The sequence below is a fragment of the Garra rufa genome, chromosome 10 (assembly GCF_049309525.1).
Source record: "Garra rufa chromosome 10, GarRuf1.0, whole genome shotgun sequence".
Lineage (NCBI taxonomy): Eukaryota > Metazoa > Chordata > Actinopteri > Cypriniformes > Cyprinidae > Garra > Garra rufa.
Window position 1 is genome coordinate 15,051,634 of NC_133370.1, and position 20,366 is coordinate 15,071,999.

The 20,366-nt window shown below is 37.5% G+C and overlaps 2 protein-coding genes across 4 annotated transcripts in view; one reads left to right on the top strand and one right to left on the bottom strand.

The window, feature by feature from the left end:
• Positions 1-7,785, top strand: part of phc3 (polyhomeotic homolog 3 (Drosophila)) — a 20,189-nt gene extending 12,404 nt beyond the window's left edge. For both annotated transcript variants that reach the window (XM_073848700.1, XM_073848701.1), the window contains exons 10-16: positions 350-509; positions 582-826; positions 1,106-1,256; positions 1,747-1,861; positions 3,537-3,675; positions 3,781-4,036; positions 7,392-7,785. In XM_073848700.1, coding sequence (XP_073704801.1) covers positions 350-509; positions 582-826; positions 1,106-1,256; positions 1,747-1,861; positions 3,537-3,675; positions 3,781-4,036; positions 7,392-7,546 — 1,221 coding nt within the window. In that variant the 3' untranslated portion in view covers positions 7,547-7,785. The remainder of the gene's footprint in view (positions 1-349; positions 510-581; positions 827-1,105; positions 1,257-1,746; positions 1,862-3,536; positions 3,676-3,780; positions 4,037-7,391) is intronic.
• Positions 7,786-7,939: 154 nt separating this feature from the next.
• LOC141343984 (uncharacterized) lies at positions 7,940-19,595 on the bottom strand. Of its 2 annotated transcripts, none has more exons than XM_073848699.1 (13): positions 19,536-19,595; positions 17,436-18,882; positions 17,111-17,354; positions 14,709-14,861; positions 14,547-14,617; positions 14,160-14,245; positions 14,003-14,063; positions 13,761-13,836; positions 13,563-13,613; positions 12,855-13,093; positions 9,291-9,506; positions 8,800-8,888; positions 7,940-8,716 (listed from the first exon to the last, which is right to left on the bottom strand). In XM_073848699.1, the coding sequence occupies exons 2-13, from the start codon at positions 18,831-18,833 to the stop codon at positions 8,641-8,643; spliced, it is 2,760 nt and encodes a 919-aa protein (XP_073704800.1). In that variant the 5' UTR covers positions 18,834-18,882; positions 19,536-19,595; the 3' UTR covers positions 7,940-8,640. The 2 variants fall into 2 exon arrangements, with proteins under 2 accessions (XP_073704800.1, XP_073704799.1); XM_073848698.1 differs by having other exon boundaries at positions 19,423-19,584.
• Positions 19,596-20,366: the final 771 nt, after the last annotated feature.

The following is a 20,366-nucleotide window of genomic DNA, read 5'->3' on the forward strand; positions in this document are numbered from 1 at the left end:
CATTAAATAGAGTCTAGAAAAATTAAAACAGAAAAAATGGAATCCAGACAAATTAAAACAGCATTTGGGGGAAAAAAATAATTTCATATGGCCCTAATTCTTATTTCAGTGTAAACATATTAACATTTAACAAAGACAACATGTGTTCCTTATTTAATTATTTAAATAAATAAAAAAATTAAATTTTCATCCTGTCTTCACTATTTACATTGGCAAAAAAAAAAACTGCTGATGAGATTAATACTGTATTCTATTGTGTCCCATGGAAGAAAAAATGTAAACAGTGACAGAATATTTTTTTGGGTGAACAAATTTTTTTTTTTACAATTATGCTTATGAAATTTGGCAGGCAACACCGCTGTCGAAGAAGAGTGGAAGCATGGACTTAGTGAAGGATGTAGGACACACGTGTCCTCAGAACAGAACGCCCACCCTGCCACCACTGTCCCCACCAGACGAGCCCCAGGGAAGCTCTGAAGATGTAACAGCACAAGCAGAAAATTATACAGGTACCTTATATATATAATAAAGACTGATAAAGTCATCTTCAGTTTCTAACCTGACCTCTACTCTAACCGTAGCTGATCTGGACCAACCGAGCGTACCATCGAGCAGATCCGTGATCCGGTCACCGGAGGACTCCACATACACCAACAGTTCCCCCCCTCCCCTCTTCTCCTCTGCGGTAAGAAGCACCAGCAGGCTCCCCCCAGCCAGCCTTCCGGGGAACCCTGAGGGTCGGCCCTCACAGGCCATCGTTAGACCTCACATCCTCACACACCTCATTGAGGGCTTCGTCATCCGAGAGGGCCTGGAGCCGTTCCCGGTATGTCCACTGGTTGACAATGTAGCAATTCACAGCTGCCATGAGGCCCTAATGAAGCCCATGGTTCTCTAGTGTTGCCGTGAAGCTCAAAGATCCCTCACTCCATGAGAGCAGAGAGTAAGTCGGCCCGGTGAGGGTCTGTGGCCAAACATTCAGATCAACCAGTTTTTAAAGTCCCGTCACAAAGTGCTCCATACTTTCACAAGTCAAAACCACAAAAAGCATCTAAAAAACATGTTCAGTAAGTGCAATATTAATGTCCTGGTGTTTTATCATCAGGTGAGACGTGCTTCCTTAGAGATGAACCTCCAGGCCACACTGCCAGAAGATAGAGAGAATGGAGAATCTGCCCGCGATGCCTGCGCGATGGATGCCGACCATCCGGAGAACTCCACCGATTCTGATATTGATAACCCACCTGTTGAGGATGGTGGGCTCATTAGCACATTTCTTATTTGTGACCCTGGACCACAAAACTAGTCTTAAGTAGCTTAGGTTTATTTGTAGCAATAGCCAAAAATACATCGTTTGGGTCAAAATTATCTTTTTTTTATGCCAAAAATCATTAGGATATTAAGTAAAGATCATGTTCCATGAAGATATTTAGTAAATTTCCTACTGTAAATATATCAATATCAAAACTTGTTTTTTGATTAGTAATATGCATGGCTAAGAACTTAATTTGGACAACTTTAAAGGTGATTTTCTCAATATTTTGATTAAGTTTTTTTTTGCACCCTTAGATTCCAGATTTTCAAATAGTTTTATTTCGGCCAAATATTGTCCTTATTTATTCAGCTTTCAGGTAATAAAATCTCAATTTTAGAAAATTGACCATTATGACTGGTTTTGTGGTCCAGAGTCAAATTTGCACATTGAGAAAATATAAGCGTTTCTTGCTAAATCTCTTCTTTTTTCAGAACAGACAGTTGAAATCCTGCCTGACGTACTTGAATGTGAGTTCTGTGGAAAGAGAGGCTTTGCTCGTACCTTCCTCAGATCCAAACGCTTCTGTTCCATGACATGTGCCAGAAGGTGAAGAACACTATGCATCACTAAACATCCTGTTTTTGTCTCTATCCATTTGAAGTTTGTAGTGTCAGTGGAATTATTATTAATAATGATTAATATTTTATTATAATTTAGGTTAAAAAATAGTTCCAAACTTCAGTATTAAAGGAATAGTTCATCCAAAAATGAAAATTCTGTCATTAATTACTTCGGAACACACAGTATTCTTCGGAGCACAAATTAAGATATTTTGAATGGAATCTGAATGCTATCTGACCCTGCATAGACAGCAACGCAAGGTAGTAAGAACATCATTAAATACTCCATGTGACATCAGTAGTTCAACCTTAATTTTTATGAAGCTATGAAAATACTTTTTGTGTGCAAATAAAACAATGGAATATTTTATCAATGTCCTTACTACCTTTCTAAGCCTTAAAAGTGTCAGCTGCGTTAATGTCTGCAGGGTCATAAAGCTCTCAGATTTCATCAAAAATATCTTAATTTAAATTCTGAAGTTAAAGGACTTATGGATTTGGAATGAAATGAGTGAAATTTTTTTTTTTTTTTTGCCTCCTAGATGATAAAATGGACAAAAATATTGCTTAGACTTACAATGAAAGAGGGACGTAAGACCAAAATATCAAATCAGGTTTCCATTGTAATATTTGTATGTGAATTTTGTGATTTAGACTAATATTTGGACTATTTGGACCAAAAGTGTAATATACACTACTTTTTAAAGTTTGGGGTTGGTTAGATTTTTTTTATGTTTTCTATGTTATAAAATTTCACTCCAGTCTTCAGTGTCACATGATCCTTCAAAAATCATTCTAATATGCAAATTTGGTGCTCAAGAAACATTTCTTCTTATAAGCTATATTGAAAACAGTTGTATTGTTTAATATTTTTGTGAAAACCATGATACATTTCTTTTTTGGATACTTTGATAAATAGTTCAAAAGAGCAGCATCTATTTGAAACACGGTTAGTATAGTTAAATCATGGTAACCACAAATTAACCATGGTTTTGCTACACTAATCATTGTTTAACCATAGTATTTGTAGTAAAACTGTGGTTATACAAATGGTAATCAATAAACCACAAAACATGGTTACTACACTTTTACTATAATAAAACCATGGTTAAGTTTCATAAGGGTAGTGTATAGAGGGTTTGCAAGTTGTTCTGCTAATTTATGCTGTCTAAACCACTGAAAAAAAATGTGTACGCTGCTAAATCATATAGAGAAAGACTTAGTAATCAGGAAAGAGTGCAATATTTTGACAAACTAAAGTTAACAGGTGGTAAAGATATGTACAAGCAGTATTAGCTAAGATATTAGCCTAATATTTCACCTACCTTAACCAGAAAATTATAAGAACAAACACAAATGTTGTCAAGATTCTTGCCCTGGAAAATCAGGTTCAGTTTGACCAACCACAAATTCCTTCTGTTCCGACTGGTTAGTACAGCCCAAAACACGACAATAATTGACCATTTTCAGCAGGAATAATCAGCAAAATATGCAAGTTTCATTTGGTTCAGTAGCATTGTTTAGATTCAGTGTTGCCAATATGGCTGATTAAAAACACTATATATGCACTCATTTCTGTAAGAATGTATGTGCATAATGATTAAAACACATTTAAGATATCTTCCTTTTCACCAGTCCAATCTGACATATACCCCTCACAGATTCAACGTGAGCTGTAAAAAGCGCCTAAACCTTTTTAGGTCAGAAAAAGTTGGCCGCTCGCCCCACAGACCCATGGGCAAGCGGGGAAGACCACCTAGTCGCATAAACGGTGGGTTCAGGGAACACTTTCTCATGCAGGTCAGTGAAAACCAACAAATTACCATTACCAAACTATACAATCCAAAGCAATAGCATAATTAATAAGCAGGAGTGACCTACTGTAACACATTATTTCCTCACCAGCTGCAAGACTCCCATCGTACCAACGACAACCAGAGGGTCTCCAATTCAATGTGGACTGAGAGAGAAGAGGAGGAGGAGGATCCACCAGGCCCGATGACAACAAGGTTGCGCTTGCAGGCTGAAAGAGAGAAGGAACAAGACAGAGAACGAGAACAGAGCAGAGTGGAAAGCAGCAGCAGCTCTGAGTGTCTTCTGGACTCAAGTCCCTCACAGTGGAGCGTGGAGCAAGTGTGCTCCTTCATCAGCTCTTTACCAGGTAGCTGCACACCTTTTGCTAAATGGATGACTAAAACTAAAATACTTTTGAATGTACTGTGAATTGAAAAAGCTGTTTTCCATTCAAGCTTTGACTGGTTTGCATTGCCTAGTTAGCCCCTGTTGGCAGATGTAGTAATCACACCATCTGGTTCCAGCAAGGATGCAATTATAGAAGGATTAGTTCACCCCAAAAATTACTCATTAATTACTCACCATCGTGTCGTTCCAAACCTGTAAGATCTTTGTTCATCTTCGGAACACAAATTAAGATATTTTTGATGAAATCCAAGAGCTTTTTGACCCTGCATAGACAGCAATGCAACTGACATGTTCAAGGCCCAGAAAGGTAGTAAGGATATTGTTAAAACAGTCCTTGTGACACAGTTAATTTCGTCAACGAAGACGACGATGAAAATTTGTTACCAAACCTTTTTTATGGAACTAAAACAGACATTAACAAGCTAAAACTATCTGATGATAAAAACAATGACAAAGTTTATGCCTCATCTTCCTTAACAAGAAGAGAGGGGATTAGAATGTTATTTAAGGACCACAGGACATTCAAAATACATCCCATAGGCTAAATTAACTGTCTTGTCTTTCAAAATGTGCGTCCCTGTCACTGGATTATAAGGGGCGTTTGTATCTAGTCTCAGTATGATAGCCGTAGTGGACGGTAGAGTTGTGACGTTCGCGAACGAACCGATTCTTTTGAACGGCTCATAAACATGAACGATGGGAGCCGAGTCGCGGCTGGGGGGGAGCCGTTCTTTCTGTCGTTCTTTTTTCCTATGCGTGTTTCACCAAAGGGACTTTGGTTTCACACAGATGCACACAAATTATTCCCGGATGGTCTACTACTTAACTTAAGAATTCGAAGTGCGGATCAATGCACACTCTAACGGCTAATATTGGCCACAACACATTGCGCGGTGAACGAGGATCCGATTATAACTACAAACACGCATAAAAAATGTTTAAAAAAACTACAAACATGGCGGATACGCGCTACCAACGGACAGGTAGAGAAAGGGGTTTTTGAGATAACTAATCAATGTGTAACCTAATAAATAATATTTAAATAATGTTATCCATGGTATATTTCATGTGCAGCAACATTATGAACTTTTATAATGACAGGTTTGGTCATTAACTTTTAAATGCATCATTAATTTTAATTATTATTATGTAAACACGAGCAAAGTTCTCGGCATAAAAGACTAGTATAAGAATGTGCCTCTTCATTTCTCTCTAATACGGTAGGAAATCAAATTAAACGAAATGTAGATGATATTAACTGACAGGGCAGTTTAAACAGTGACAGGATTTAGGTAACTAAGCAACAGACGAAGTAGTATGTCCCAAAGCTTGCCTACTTTTCTGCTACATACTCAAAAGTATGTACTTTTTCTTCACAAAAAGAGTACATACTTTAAGGGCATAGTATAAGTATGCGAATTGGGACGCAGCAACACACTTTGTACTAAAGGTAAATCCAAAATAGTGATGCCACTGTCTAAGGCGCAGAGGGATGTTGTGCAGCCCTATGGAATATAGTCCACACATGACAAATGAGGTAATAATCAATATTTCAGAATAATTCAAACTCAGATATTGGTGTGTGATATCTGAGTTTTAATTATTTGACTACAAATCTCACCTCATAATTCCTCCCAGTGATTATTTCCAGGATAAACTGAGATGCCCCCAAACTGGCTTCCTAAAACTGACTAAATATTTAAAAAGAGCCAAAAGAGCCGTTCTTTTGAACGGCTCTTTGAAAGGAACGGATCGCCAAGATCCGGATCCCCTCAAAGAGCCATAAATCCCATCACTAGTGGACGGATAGGCTACCAAAACGCGAACTAGCCATCTGAAACACTGCCCTTAGCACCTAAAGGGTCAGGGATAGGGTCACCAGACGTCTCGTTCTTCCCGGGAGTCACAATTCGTTGTTGATGAACTTAAAGTTAAAGGCGGGATAGGCGGAACCGCGCTGATAGAAGTGCTCTCTCTGGCGCACGCTGCACTTCTTCAGTTTTCATACAGCGCGCGATCAGTTCTCAGAGCTTAAATATACACACAGTAGTCAAAATGTCTATCGTGTTGAGTATCTCACGTGAATACAGTCAGTTATGGCTTAAGTGAACGTAAACAGGTGGGTGAAACTGAACGTGTGTCAGTCAGTATTACATGCATCATGCCCCTCCGTCTTAAAGGGACAGCATTCCCAATTAAATACCTATCCGTGTCATTAATGTTAACCAACAAAAGTTATACATGTTAAGTAAACCTTTTGTATCTGAAAAATGAGTTTAATTTTGTATCTCTACCCAGAAATGAAAATTGTCATAATTTATTCCAGTTTTTCCAAATTCAATCCTGGATTCTCATAAGCTTAATTGATTTGGTCTTAAGAGAGAAGAATTAATGACTATTTTTGTTTGGAGACTATTAAATAGCTACCAAAATGAATGTTGGCAACTGCAGTTTGACTAAAAGTGCAATGACTTTTCGTCGACTAAAACTATGAAAGACTCAAATGACTAAAATGTGACTATTAGGCATTTTCTTCACAAGATAAAGACCAAGACTAAAGGCCATTGCACACTGAGTCCAAAATTTTTGCACGTTAAAAAAGAAATACGACCTCATGTTGTGTCAGTCACGTTTACACACTGCCTTCGAAACTTTCGTCCGTCATTTAAAAAATTGGATCAGATTCGATTTTCTGCATTTTCATATCCGTATTGACCATTTGATGTGAGGATGACGAATGCGGAAAAAAACCCTGAAAAAAACACATACGAAAATTTCGGAATTTAATGACCTTAAATAAAAAATGAATACTGACGTGACATCAGTGGTTCAACCTTAATTTTATGAAACTACAAAAAAATAAAAAATAAAAATAATAATGACTGAGTAATTCATGAAATGAGTAATTAATGATATTTCATTTTCATTTTTGGGTGAACTATCTCTTTAGATAGTGAGAAAATAAATAAAAATAACTTCTAGAGGGCAAACAAAAATAAATGCTGTTTTTTTTTTTATCAAAGCGCAAAAATATGAAGCAGCACAATTATTTTCAACATTGGTCATTTGTGTCTTGAGCAGCAAATCAACATATTAGAATGATTTCTGAAGGATCATGTGACACTGAAGTCTGGAATAATGGCTGCTGAAAATTCAGCTTTGCACCACAGGAATAAATACAATTTTAAAATACAGATGGATGGATGGATGAATGGATAGATATTTTCTGCAAAATTAATAGCATAATGTAATAGATTTCTATATGATAATTAGAGCCATATGCTAATCTTTGCATCTCCTCCACTTGTTTTAAGGGTGCCATGATATTGCTGCAGAGTTCCAGTCACAGGAGATTGACGGACAGGCCTTGCTGCTGCTTACAGAGGACCATCTCATGAACGCCATGAACATTAAACTCGGCCCTGCACTTAAAATCTGTGCACAGATTAATGCTCTCAAAGAACATTAGACAGGCTCAGCATAATCTGCACAGTATTTGAGAGTCAAATTCCTCTAAAGTGCCATGATTTCAATGTGTGGCCATTCTACAAATACTGTAGACACTCATGGGGACCTTCCTCAAATACCTCAAAGTTTCATAGTGGACTTATCTTGAGTTTCATTCCATTCAGTAAAAAGTTTTTATAATATCTAAAACTAAATTTACATTTATAGTAAACAGACCAACGGAAAAGGCAAATTATGAAGAATGAGTGACGATGTAGCGGAGAAGCCACAATTTGTGGAAGTTGGCAGATAATGTATAAAGTATTTAAAAAACTGAATTTACACAACACTGTTTAAATATAAAAACCTCTTTTCAAAGGATGTAAATGTTTACAAAAATACAGAGTATATAATGTGTGTTGAAAAATAAAGATTTATTGATAAAAATCAATTGCAAAGCTTTGAATAATATGTTTATGTACATTAGACCAGATTTCAGTTGTGGTAAGGCGCAACAACTTTGGCAACTTTATGTATGACAGTACAGAAAAAGTCTCTGAAAAGCACTGAAAAGTTGTGAATTGTCAAGTGGCTAAAAAGGCAATACATTTTTGAGACATCAGTTGTGTTGATTGTAAAATGCAACTTGACAGTGTTCAGTTTCAAACAGTAACAAACACCCAGGAACACACTTAAGCATTTTCAAAAAAAAAAGAAGAAAAAGTAGCAGTCACGTGTTTAAGTTAATTTGAGGAATACCACATTATTATTATTATTATTATTAAACGTATTTATGTATTTGCACAAGGCATTCACTTATTATACACTGCACACTTTAAAAGCACCATATATGGTTGACTTTAGCATCAGGATATCAGAGATATACCATTCAGCTCATAAAGTCTCAGAGATTTGATAATAAACATTTAATATCAGGTTATTTTATTTACAAAGCAAAATTATTTTGCCATGAAAAACCATTCAATTCAATCATCACTTAAATTCTTCTTATATACTATGATTTATGGCTGTTGAAATAAGAATGAAAACATTCCTATTCATAAAACAATGAACAGAATTCATAAAAGTTGATGTATGTTTAAAATAGAGAGGCTGTCACTGTCTATGACGCTGGGTGATTTCCTTGAGCTTCATCTGCTGTTCAATCATCATGTCGAACTCCTGTCTTTCTCTAAAACACAATGAAATAAAAAAAAGCTAGTCTGACAGATGCAAGACTCAGTTTATTAGGGCAAGTGAGTTCACAAGTACTACCTGTTACTAAAGCACGGCCCTCTGCGATACTTCTCCTCTGCCTTCTCCAGGGAAAGCTTGTAGACTCCAGCAATGGCATAGATTATGGCCTAAAATGCAAAACTGTCACTGAAGCAAGCTAGAATGTGGTTGGAGGTATTAGATACTACCTTTCAAAATGTTGTCAGCAAGATTAAAAAAAATAATACTTTTATTTAGCAAGAATGCATTAAATTGATCAGAAGTGACCGTAAATAACTGGTGTTGAGCACCAAATCAGCATATTAGAATGGTATCTGAAAGATCATGTGACACAGGAATATATTACAACACAAAAAAAAAAAGAGTTATTTTCTATGGTGATAATAATATTTAACAATATTACTGTTTTAATGAACTTTTGATTAAATAAATGCAGCCTTGGTGAGCATAAGAGACTTTTTTCAAAAACAGTAAAAAAAAAAAAAAAACATGTCCCAACCCCAACCGGTAGTGTAAATGATGGCAATTACCTCAGGCAGAAGCACATCAAGAATAAGGCGGATCCTGTCGGTCTGGATGTTTTCTAGACAGGTGTTTATTTGAGGGGCGCTATCACAGACTTTGTTCAGGTAGCGGTACACCTCATCAACCTGCTCCTCATCTTCCAAGTAGACATCAACCACTGGGCGAGAAGGCCTCTGGAGGGCTTGCATCCATTTAGATGACTTACGACCGCTAATGACTGCCTGTGAGCACCAGACAGAAGAGTTAGTTGTGCATTTTAGAGTGCACAGAAATTAATGAACATATTTATAATTATAAATATACACAGCCTTGCAAAATTATTCTTTTTTTTTTCTCATTTTATGTTACTGCCTTATGTTATGTTTTAAATTACTTTTTTTCCCCCACATCAATCTACACTCTATCAAAGTCCTTTTAAGACAAGTCATGTCACTCGGCGGCCATCTTTGAAACGCCTCTCGGGCATCAAAGTGCAGCTCCTATCTCTTTGAATGGGGAAACATCAAATTCTCCAAAACTGTTCGCCAAACTTATGATTAAATTTCATATTTGAAATCTCCAAAGAAATCCAACAAGAACTGCCTCATAAATATAGTTCCTTGTGCTTGAATAGCATAAAAAAAACGCTTATTTTTCTGGCTAGATGAGCCAGTGCGCATGCGCAGTACTGAACGCACGTCTTAGAGCGCCGGCTGTTTCTATAGCAACCGGTACTTCTAACGGCAGATTCAGTGACACGCTGACTTTACTAATCAATGATTGGCTCTTTCACTAAGAAGGCGGAGCTTCGCGGCCATGATGACCGTTTCATTGTTCCCCATTCAAAACTACACGAGTGACATGTCTTGGGTATTCTATAGTCTTTGACTCTATGCACCATAATGACAAAGCAGAATTGTCACAACTTTACAAATGTATTAAAAAAAAAAAAAAAAAAAAAAGAACATTGCGTAAGTATTCATACCCTTAACTCATTACTTGGCTGAAGCACCTTTACAGCCTCAGATCTTTTTGGGTATGATGCAACAAGATTTGCACCTCAACATTTGGCAATTATATTCCATTCTTCACCTCTCAAGCTCTGTCTGCTTGGATGGAGTCTGACAGACATTTTCAGGTTTCTCCAGAAACATTTGAATGAGTTCAAGCCCAGGCTCTGGCTGGGCCACTCAAGGACATTCACAGAGTTGTCTATAAGCCATCCTTGCTATGTGCTTAGGATCATTGTCCTGTTGAAAGGTGAAACTTCTGCCCAGTCTGAGGTTCTGAATGCTCTGGACTGGGTTTTCATTAAGGCCATCTCAATATTTTGGTGCATTGAGCTTTTCTTCTACTCTGATGAGTCCCTCAGTCCCTGGTGCTGAAAAACAACCCCACAGCATGAGGCTGCTACCAGCACACTTTACTTTTGGGGTGGTACTCTACAGGTGATGAGCAGTGCCTGGTTTCCTTCAAACATGATGCTTGTAATTGAGGTTCATCAGACCACAGAATCTTGTTTCTCAGTCTGAGGGTTCTTTGGATGCTTTTTTACAAATTCCAAGTGTGTTTTCATGTGTCTTCACTGAGGAAAGGATTGAGTTTGCCCACTCCACCATAAAGCCCAGATTGGAGTAGTGTTGCGGTGATGTTCTGTAGGTTTCTCCTATCTCTATACATAATCATGGAGCTCAACTACAGTGGCCATTAGGTTCATGGTCACCACTCTAGCCAAGGTCCTTCTCTATGAATTGCTCAGTTTGGCCAGCTCTAGGAAAAGTCTTGGTTGTTTCAAACTTCTTCCATTAAGGGTAATGGAGAATACATGCTTCTGTGAACCTTAGATTTTTTCTGAACTCCCCAGATGTGTGACTTGATGCAATCCTGTCTCTGAGCTCTACAGGCAGTTTTTGTTTTACCTCAGGGCTTGGTTTTTGCACTGATATGCATTTTCAGCTGTTAGACCTTTTATTAAGGCTCAATCCCAATTCTACCCCTTACCCCTACACTTAGCCCTACCCCTCCGTTTGGCGCGTTCACGTGAAGGGGTAGGGGTGTCTCATTTCTCTTTTGGTTGGAGGGGTAGGGGTAAGGGGAAGGGCCAGATAGCCCTCCAAACGAAGATTTTTCAGGACCTCACTTCAAACGAAGGGCTAAGAGAAATTTCCAACATGGCTGCTCACTCGAGCAAGCAGACTCGTAAATATAAGTAATTTTTGCCTTTAATAAGGATTTTGATGATAATGTTTCATTATATGTATATTACCTTCAATCTTGTGTTTGTGTTTATGGTGTTGTTTTGTAAATAAACGTTTGCAAAAAAATCGCTAAAGTTTGCTAGCAGATAGCACTGATTGCACGATATTACAAAATATATTTTTATGTCATATACACTTGACTGCATGTTAGAAACATGAAAGACCAGTGGCACGGCAATTTGCAACGGTGGTGTAGTGGAGGGTGTACGCAGGTATACGGTGTATACACACTTTCACTTTTTAAATCCCCTCTGATGCGCATTATTCAGTAGTGTCCGGCATTCGCCAAAATCATGGCAGTCCACCACATCCAGTCATGTGAATAAATGTAAATATTCGCTAAAAACACCCAATAAAGGCAGTGATGATGCAGTCAGGACCGTGGAGCCGGCTTGCTTTGAAATGTATTTGATGAATGCACCTGCGCCCGATACGTCTACCGCACCAGTAATTTAAATCAGTACATAATAATAAAAACGATACCTTACAAATAAAAAGAAGCTGATTTTTACGATCAGAAATTTCTTAAACAAGTGAACCCCTGTAAACATTTTAGTCCAAGGATCCAGAAAACGAACGCTTTCAAATAGAAAGTTGAAAACGAAATTCACAAATGAAGCATATATACTTCTCCAGGCACCACTACACTGATTAGCAATTTGCCGCGCATGTGATAACGCGTTGTTTGTTTTGCTTACGGCCACATGTGAATGAACGGTGCGTACACCGTACATTTGTACTTTTTGAAACATGACAACATTTTGACATCTTGGAATGAGTGATAAACATCTGCGCATGTCCTCTGACGTAACATTAGGAACTAGCGACAACCTATGATGACGTATAACAGTGTTGTAGTGGTGTCCCATTTCTTAGGGGAAATATTTTAGCCCTTCCCCTTTACACTTTGTTTCAAGGGACAAGGGGAAGGGGCGAGGGGTAGGCGAAGGGGTAGAAAATAGAATTGGGATTGGGCCTAAGTGTATGCCTTTCCAAATCATACCCATTCAATCGAATTTGCCACAGGTTAACTTCACTCAAAATGTAGTAACATCTACAAGCAATATGAATGCTCCTGAGCTATATTTCAACTGTCCCAGATAAGGGTATGAATATTTATGCAATGGAATAATGTAAGTTTTTTTTATTTGCAATAAATTTGCAAAGATGTTATAATAATGTTTTTCTTTCTTTGCCATTATGGTGTATGGAGTGTAGATTGATGTGGGAAAGGAGTAATTTAAAGCAGTTAAAACAAAAAATGTGAAAAAATGAAGGGGTATGAATACTTTCACAAGGCACTGTATTTATAAACATCTGTAAAGTTCATACCAATAAGTGGTTTTCGACTTTTCGTCTGATGATGAACTCAACCAGCTGGTTGTTGGCTCTGTTGCGTGCAGCCTTGGATCGGTCGGGCAGCACTTTCTTGGAGAGAAGCTCATCTTGCTCTTCGGCGACAATGTCCTCTATGTTATTATCGGAGTTGTCGCACTGCTCGCCCAGCATCTCCTGAATTGGGAAGGTCAGCACAGATGCCCCATCGGAGTACTTCCTCCGCACTGGCAAACCTGGAATCATCGGACCATTTATGTTAAACTAGCGCTCATCCAGTCATCCAAGATGTTCATATCTTTCTTTCTTCAGTCGAAAAGAAATGAGGGTTTTTGAGGAAAACATTCCAGGATTTCTCTCCATATAGTGGACTTTAATGGGGATCAGTGGATCAGTTTCAATGCAACTTCAAAGGGCTCTACACAATCTCAGCCAAGGAATGAGGATCTTATCTAGTGAAACGATCGTCCATTTTCTTAAAAAAATAAAATAAAATATATATCTGCATTGAAACTCCAATTTGGACCTTCAACCTGCTGATCCCTATTGCAGTCCACTATATGGACAAAAATCCTGTAATGTTTATCAAAAACCTTAATTTCTTATTGACTGAAGAAAGAAAGACATGAACATCTTGAATGAAATGAAAGTACGTATATTAACAGAAAATTTTAATTCAGGAGTTAACTAATCCTTTAAACCTACTGATGTCAGCAGCACAGTATTCGATGAAGGAGCCAGAAAAGGATCCACATCCTGTCAGAAAACATTAATTCAATATTTGAATTTCAGCTTTTCAGACCGAAATTGCTTTTCAAAAAGGTGAATGTTATTTCTGGTAAATATAGTATTTTATTTTAAAATGTTTATACTGTACTTTAAAGTTTTAAAGGAGATAAATACCAATGCGGATCCTATAGTCCGATATCAGTTCCAGAGACCAGGTAATAGCATTGCCATACGCCTCTTTTGCAATGTCCTATATAAAATAAATACAGCATTTCTTTAAAACCAAAAAAAAAGTGTATTGAAGTATATCCAGTATGGCAAATGTTTAGTAATGGAAATATGAAAATTGTAAGCATGCAATCAGAAAAAGCTAAATACTGTGTTAACAAGAGATAAACAAAGAGATATCACTTTACCACCAATTTTTCATACTCCTCACAATCAAAAGGTTTTAGGGTTCGCAGGGATACAGAAAACCTATGGATAAAAAAAGAGTGAAGATGTTAAGACCTATCAAATCTACTATGTGGAATACTAAAAATAATTGATGTTAAGATACGGATGATTTTTTACCCTTTTCTAAATCTCTTTTGGTCATTTACGTAACAGTCAATGAATACAATGCTGGCTTTTTTGTTCTTGCGATTCACACTTTTAACCTGTGGCACAGATGAGCAACTTGTTATAAACTACGAGTTACAAACTGCACAAAATTCATAGTTGGCACAGTGCGCTTTAATTACTCACCCTCATGTCATTACAAACCTGTAAGTCCTTCATTCATCTTCAGAACACAAATTAAGGTACTTTTAATGAAATCCGAGAGCTTTCTGACTCCATAGAGAGCAAGGGTCCTTAGTTCGCGAAGATGAACAAAGGTCTTACAGGTTTGGAACGACATGAGGGTGAGTAATTAATGACAGAATTTTCATTTTTGGATGAACTATCCCTTTAACTTACCACTGCAGGCCAGTAGGGATATTTCCTCAGTTTGCACCACACGCAAAGTCCTTCTGAGATTGACAAAGGCTCTGGAAAGCAAATATATCAAAGCACTGGCCAAAATGTATGCATATTGGATACATATACACACTTTTGTTTTTCCTTTTATTGCTCACTCACTTTTACTGTCCTGTTGCAAAAAGCTGGGCAGCTCCTCATCGTCGTCGTCGTCGTCTAAGTCCTCTTCCTCCTCCATGAAGATAGAGTTGTTAAGAGGATAAGGCTCCTCCAGCAAGCTCAGCTCGATGGAGAGGTCAGAAGATATGGTTTGATCTGATGGGTATATAACATTACAGTGACAAAAACATCTTATTTATCATTATCTGAGGCTCCATGTACAATTATAAACATTAACTTACTAATCTTACCTATGCTTGTTCATAACAATAGGGCCCTATGATTTCCGCCACGCGGAAAAGGCAGACAGAATCATGGAATTCAGTCATCAAACAGAATTTACTGTATGACGCAGATCATATGTGTATGATGTATGTGTATGACCACATTGTCAGTTTGCCAAATTTGGGAAAAATAACAGTCAACTTAAATCAGAACCAGGGTATGTGAGCGGAGCGGAGTGCGAGCGGAGCGCGGAGTGGAGCGGTGTGATTTTGAATGGAGGGAGGAGCGGATTTTTGAAAAGTCGGAGCGTCGTGGTTTTCACTCGCTCCAAGTGCGCTCCACCATCGCTCCATCATAAGTACAATTCATGCCAACGGTCCGTAATATAACTGCATAATAAGCAGGCATTCACATGTTAAACATTTAGCTTGATAGAGATGGATCACTCAAATCAGAAATAATGTGAATGGACATGAGCGGTAAATTATAGTTCACAAGGATTTAGTTTGTTCCTTCTAGATACTGAATATATTCAGGTGAAAGCCTCATTTAAACATGTGCAGCACTTATTCACACGCAATCGCTGTGACAATAATGCATTAAAACAAATGTAATGGTATCCGATTTCGAATTATCAGAAATCTGTAAGAAATGCAGCGATCCATATGTAAAATAACTGACAAAAATGTAGTTATTTTCATTACAAACCTTGCACTGCATAAAGCAGTAGTTATACTCTTTTAATGCTGACAATGTTATTAGCTTGGTATGTGGTAGGTACAAAGTTTGCACACTATTCCAAACTCTCCTGTTGTTTTAATATGTGTTATGAACAGGACCGTTATATTTAAAACATAAGGCTATTTCTGAATGTTTTGACGCGGAGCGAAGGCGGAGCGGTGTTTCTGACATCAGTGAGCGAGGAGTGGAGCGGGAGCGGAAAATTGTGAACCCGGAGTGGAGCTGGAGAGGAGCGATTATTAAATGCACTGAGCGCGGAGGGGAAATTGTTGCCGCTCCACTCCGCTCACATACTCTGATCAGAACACAATATGGACTAGTGTCTGTGGTTAATAATCTGCAAAAATACTATTTAAATACAAATCTTGCATGTTTTGTGCATCTCTCTGTGAGAATGAATGGCGCACACGCGCAGTATTTTTTTACCAAATGTAAACGCACGTGTGACGCTTGTGGCGACTACATGAACACATAGAACTGCTCTAAGTTTGTTGCATAATATACAATCAAAAACCTAAAGGTCTTTACAGCAATCCGTCAAAATAAAAGTTTGGTTTAACTTGAAGAAACCGTGACAGAAATATTACTTAATGTAATGATAATACTACTACTACTAATAAAACCTTTAATAAAACTTTATTTTTAAAGGACTATTTAACAGAAAAATATTTTTTAGCAGAAAAATGTAAATGCTTAACACTCTATTTCTGAAAAAAAAAGATATATATATTTTTTTTATAAAATTAATTAATTAGAGATGCTTTTGATTCGTTTTATTGATTAACACAATTTAATGTAACCATTAAAAGTAAACAGAGTTCAGAAAAAAGTAAACGGAAAAATTTTTTTTGGAAAAATTAATAAATAAAACAGAAGTTGTAACATTACATATATATTTACTATGTTTTTTTTTTTTACTGAATAGTTCATTATTTTATTGAATTAATACAATTTAATTAACAGAGTAGTTTGTATTAATTATTGGATTTTTTTGAATAATTTAATTCTATTTTTAAATTACTATTTAGAGAATTAAATGGTTGGACCACAGACAAGACAACGCATCTTGGTGCGTCAAATTAAATTCATAATAGAAAGATTATTAAATGTGTGTGTACTTTATTGTTTCAAATAACGTTTGTGAAAACAAAATGTCTATATATGTTTGAAATAATGTTCCTATTTACGTCAAAATAACACAACATACTTATTCTGACCTGTACTTATCAAAATATATAAAAGAAAATCAAATTTGAATGTATTTTAAAATATTAAAAACTGTAATGATTGTGGTTCTAAATATGCCTGTCAATTTTGTTTTTGCTGTGCAAACTACTGTTACACTGAATGACATTTTACTGGGTGTCTTCTGTATTATGGTTAAAAAACTATTATATTACATTATTTTCATTTTTAGAAAGACAAAAAATGGCATGTACCTGATTCCTGTGTCTTTAACAACTGGGTTTCAAAGCAAGCTTTATTTTTAGGCAGCGTTTCAACAGGCGGCTCTTCCTGAGTAGATTTGAAAAGAGATGTTGCACTCTTCCTGCCGCGTTTCACAGTTGGAGCTGCAATTGGCTGTTCCACCACATTCTTCGCCTTGCGACCTCTAGGCCTCCCTGCTGCCGCGAACTTCTGAGGTTTGCCCCGTCTAGATGGTGTACCGTCTGTAGGAGGTGTCTAACACATGAAAAATAGTTAAGCCAAGAATCTCATACAACAGTTAGCGATCGATAATGCAATACCGACTGTCACACAAACCTTTACTAGACTGGATTCTGTGACGTTTTGCTGACTATGTGGTATACAACTGTTCTTAGCTCTTTTTGGAGACCGGTCTGAGGTTGGTGTGGAGCTGTGGGGAGGCCTTTTCGGGGTCCTGCTCCGTTTTGGAGTTTGTGGTAGGGAGGTACAATCACCATTAGTTTTGCAACTGTTCGTAGCTTTTTTTGGAGACAGGGGTTGAGGGTCTGAGGTTGGTGTGGAGCTGTGGAGAGGCTTTTTCCGGGGCATGCCCTGTTTCGGGGTTTGTGGTAGGGAGGTACAATCACCATTAGTTTTGCAACTGTTCGAAGCTCTTTTTGGAGATGGGCGTTCAGGGTCTAAGGTCGATGTGGAGCTGAGGAGAGGCTCCTTCTGACGCCTGCCCCGTTTCGGGGTTTGTGGTAGGGAGGTACAATCACCATTAGTTTTGCAACTGTTCGAAGCTCTTTTTGGAGATGGGGGTTCAGGGTCTAAGGTTGATGTGGAGCTGAGGGGAGGCTCCTTCCGACGCCTGCCCCGTTTCTGGGTTTGTGGTAGGGAGGTACAATCACCATTAGTTTTGCAACTGTTCGAAGCTCTTTTTGGAGACGGGGGTTCAGGGTCTAAAGTCGATGTGGAGCTGAGGAGAGGCTCCTTCCGACGCCTGCCCCGTTTCTGGGTTTGTGGTAGGGAGGTACAATCACCATTAGTTTTGCAACTGTTCGAAGCTCTTTTTGGAGATGGGGGTTCAGGGTCTAAGGTCGATGTGGAGCTGAGGGGAGGCCTTGTCCGGGGCCTGCCCCGTTTCGAGGCGTGTGGTATAGAGGTACAATCACCGTTAGTGAGTTTGTGGTGAGGAAGAGATAATGTAGTACATGTGTGAGGAACATCAGAAGGGGTCTGACTGTTTTGAGTTTGTTTAGAGTGCCGATAACGTGTCCCTTTTGTTTGTTGAGATCTTAAGTGTCGTTCTGGGCAAGAATTGTGTTCAGAATTGTCTTTGCTAGCAGCTACTTCTTTCTCACTAGGCTGAGTAACGTTCTTTTTTCTTCCCCTTTTAGATTTTGTTGATGTCTCTGATGGACATTTGGGGGTGGTAATTTTATGAGGCACTGTTGGCTCAACTTCATGTGACTCTGAAGACACCAGTTCATTTTGACCCGAATTCTGTAAACAAGCTGATAAATCAGGAAGAGCATTTGGGTTTGCTGCTTTAAGTTTCTCTTTCTTGGTTGTTCCCTGTCCACATGATTCTGCAGGATTCAAAACCTGAGACACTGTGGTTCCTTTACTACGCAAGATGGAAGCTTTGTCACCCGAAACAGGTTTGTTAGGTTCTGAAACGGGGCGACAGTTCCTGGGAGGATTCCTTCGATGAGAAGAGAAGTTATCTGATGAACTCATTCCTGCAGCCATAGATATCTCAATGCATCTGCACCACCGAGTTTGGTCTCATTATGCTGTGCTGCAAAGAAACACACAGTGAGGTGTATATTACTTAATTGTATCTTGTAACCATATTTAACTTTACAGGTGTAAAAAGTCACATAGCAACAAAGAGCTTGAAAATGAAGCTGATAAACTAAGAGCTTTTCCTGTAAAGATATAAAAACGCAGGACGCTAACTGCATTAGAATATATTATACATATCAAATAAACTATAAGACCGATCCAGCAACACAGACTGTGCTAAACTCAACAATGTTTACATAGAGAAATTCAGCTTTTAAAGCCGCTTTTAGTTCCTGTATGTCAACAAACTTGGGTTTGCTGAGATACTGGAACTGGCATGATCCAAGCGCTTTAGCTAGAAACATTTGCAAACAATCAACCGTATAACATCCGTAATATGACGGAAACAACGATACATACGTTCAAAATGCAACATTAAGTAACGTTAAGTATCTAAAAGGCGTCATACGTGTTGACTAGGAGCGCTGTGTATTAGCATTAGCAGCTCCAAGGAAAACCAACGTAAGCCTAGTCTGTCAGCGTGTAGCAGTACCTCAAATCTGTAGACTCAGGTTTAGTTGCTGCTGTTTTTTAAGTGTCAAATGAAATCAAAATATAAACTGAAATATGTGCGCTCATATAAATTATTAGTATCTGAGCACGTACTCATTTGATTTGCAGCTGTTTACGAAGCACTCGGTCGTCATGAGTTCATACGCGTTCCTGTTTGAATCAGGAAGTTGGTAGAGTTCTGCTATTCCCTCTAAAAACTAAGCAATAGCACTCTCATTTCTTGCTTTTTTCTTTCTTTCTGTTGGAAACAGACCATTTTACATTTAATCCAGTTTGACTTAAATTAATAATATAGCCTAAACCCAAAACATAAACCTACCTACTTTCAAACAAAAATTAAAAACAAATAACTTAAAACAGAAATATAAATATGCATTTCTGCTATGTCCTGAGTAAAGGAATTCATTAAAAAAAAAATATATATATATATAAAAAAAATCACAAATATGTTCATGTTCACCCAACTTTATTCAGACATAACAACAACAGCAACAACAACAATATTAATATAAATATTTCACTTTACCATAGTAATATCTAACAATTTCTCATTATGAAGAAGACAGTGTCAGTATATTCTATAGCACTTTCTATGTACTATTTTACTTGAAAATTATAATAATAAAAACAAATAAAATTGTCATCCCAACTATATTCACACATAATGATGATGATAATTGTTATAATTATTTTAATAATTATTGTTTATTAATAAATGATTATAATTATTATTATTTCACTTTACTGTAAAAATACATCAGAATGTCTCAATATGAAGGAGATCATGTCAGCATACACTACCAGTCAAAAGTATTTGAACAGTAAGATTTTTAATGATTTGAAAGTCTTTACTGCTCACCAAGCCAGCATTTATTTAATCTAAAATTAAGTACAGCAAAAGCAGTAACATTTTGAAATATTTTT

Coding starts and splice junctions, on each gene's coding strand:
- LOC141343984 (XM_073848699.1), bottom strand. CDS start 18,833: ATGGCTGCAGGAATGAGTTCATCAGATAACTTCTCTTCTCATCGAAGG. Junction 14,618..14,708: donor TTTGCAACAGGACAGTAAAA/GTGAGTGAGCAA, acceptor TTTGCTTTCCAG/AGCCTTTGTCAATCTCAGAA. Junction 14,246..14,546: donor ATCCCTACTGGCCTGCAGTG/GTAAGTTAAAGG, acceptor TCTGTGCCACAG/GTTAAAAGTGTGAATCGCAA.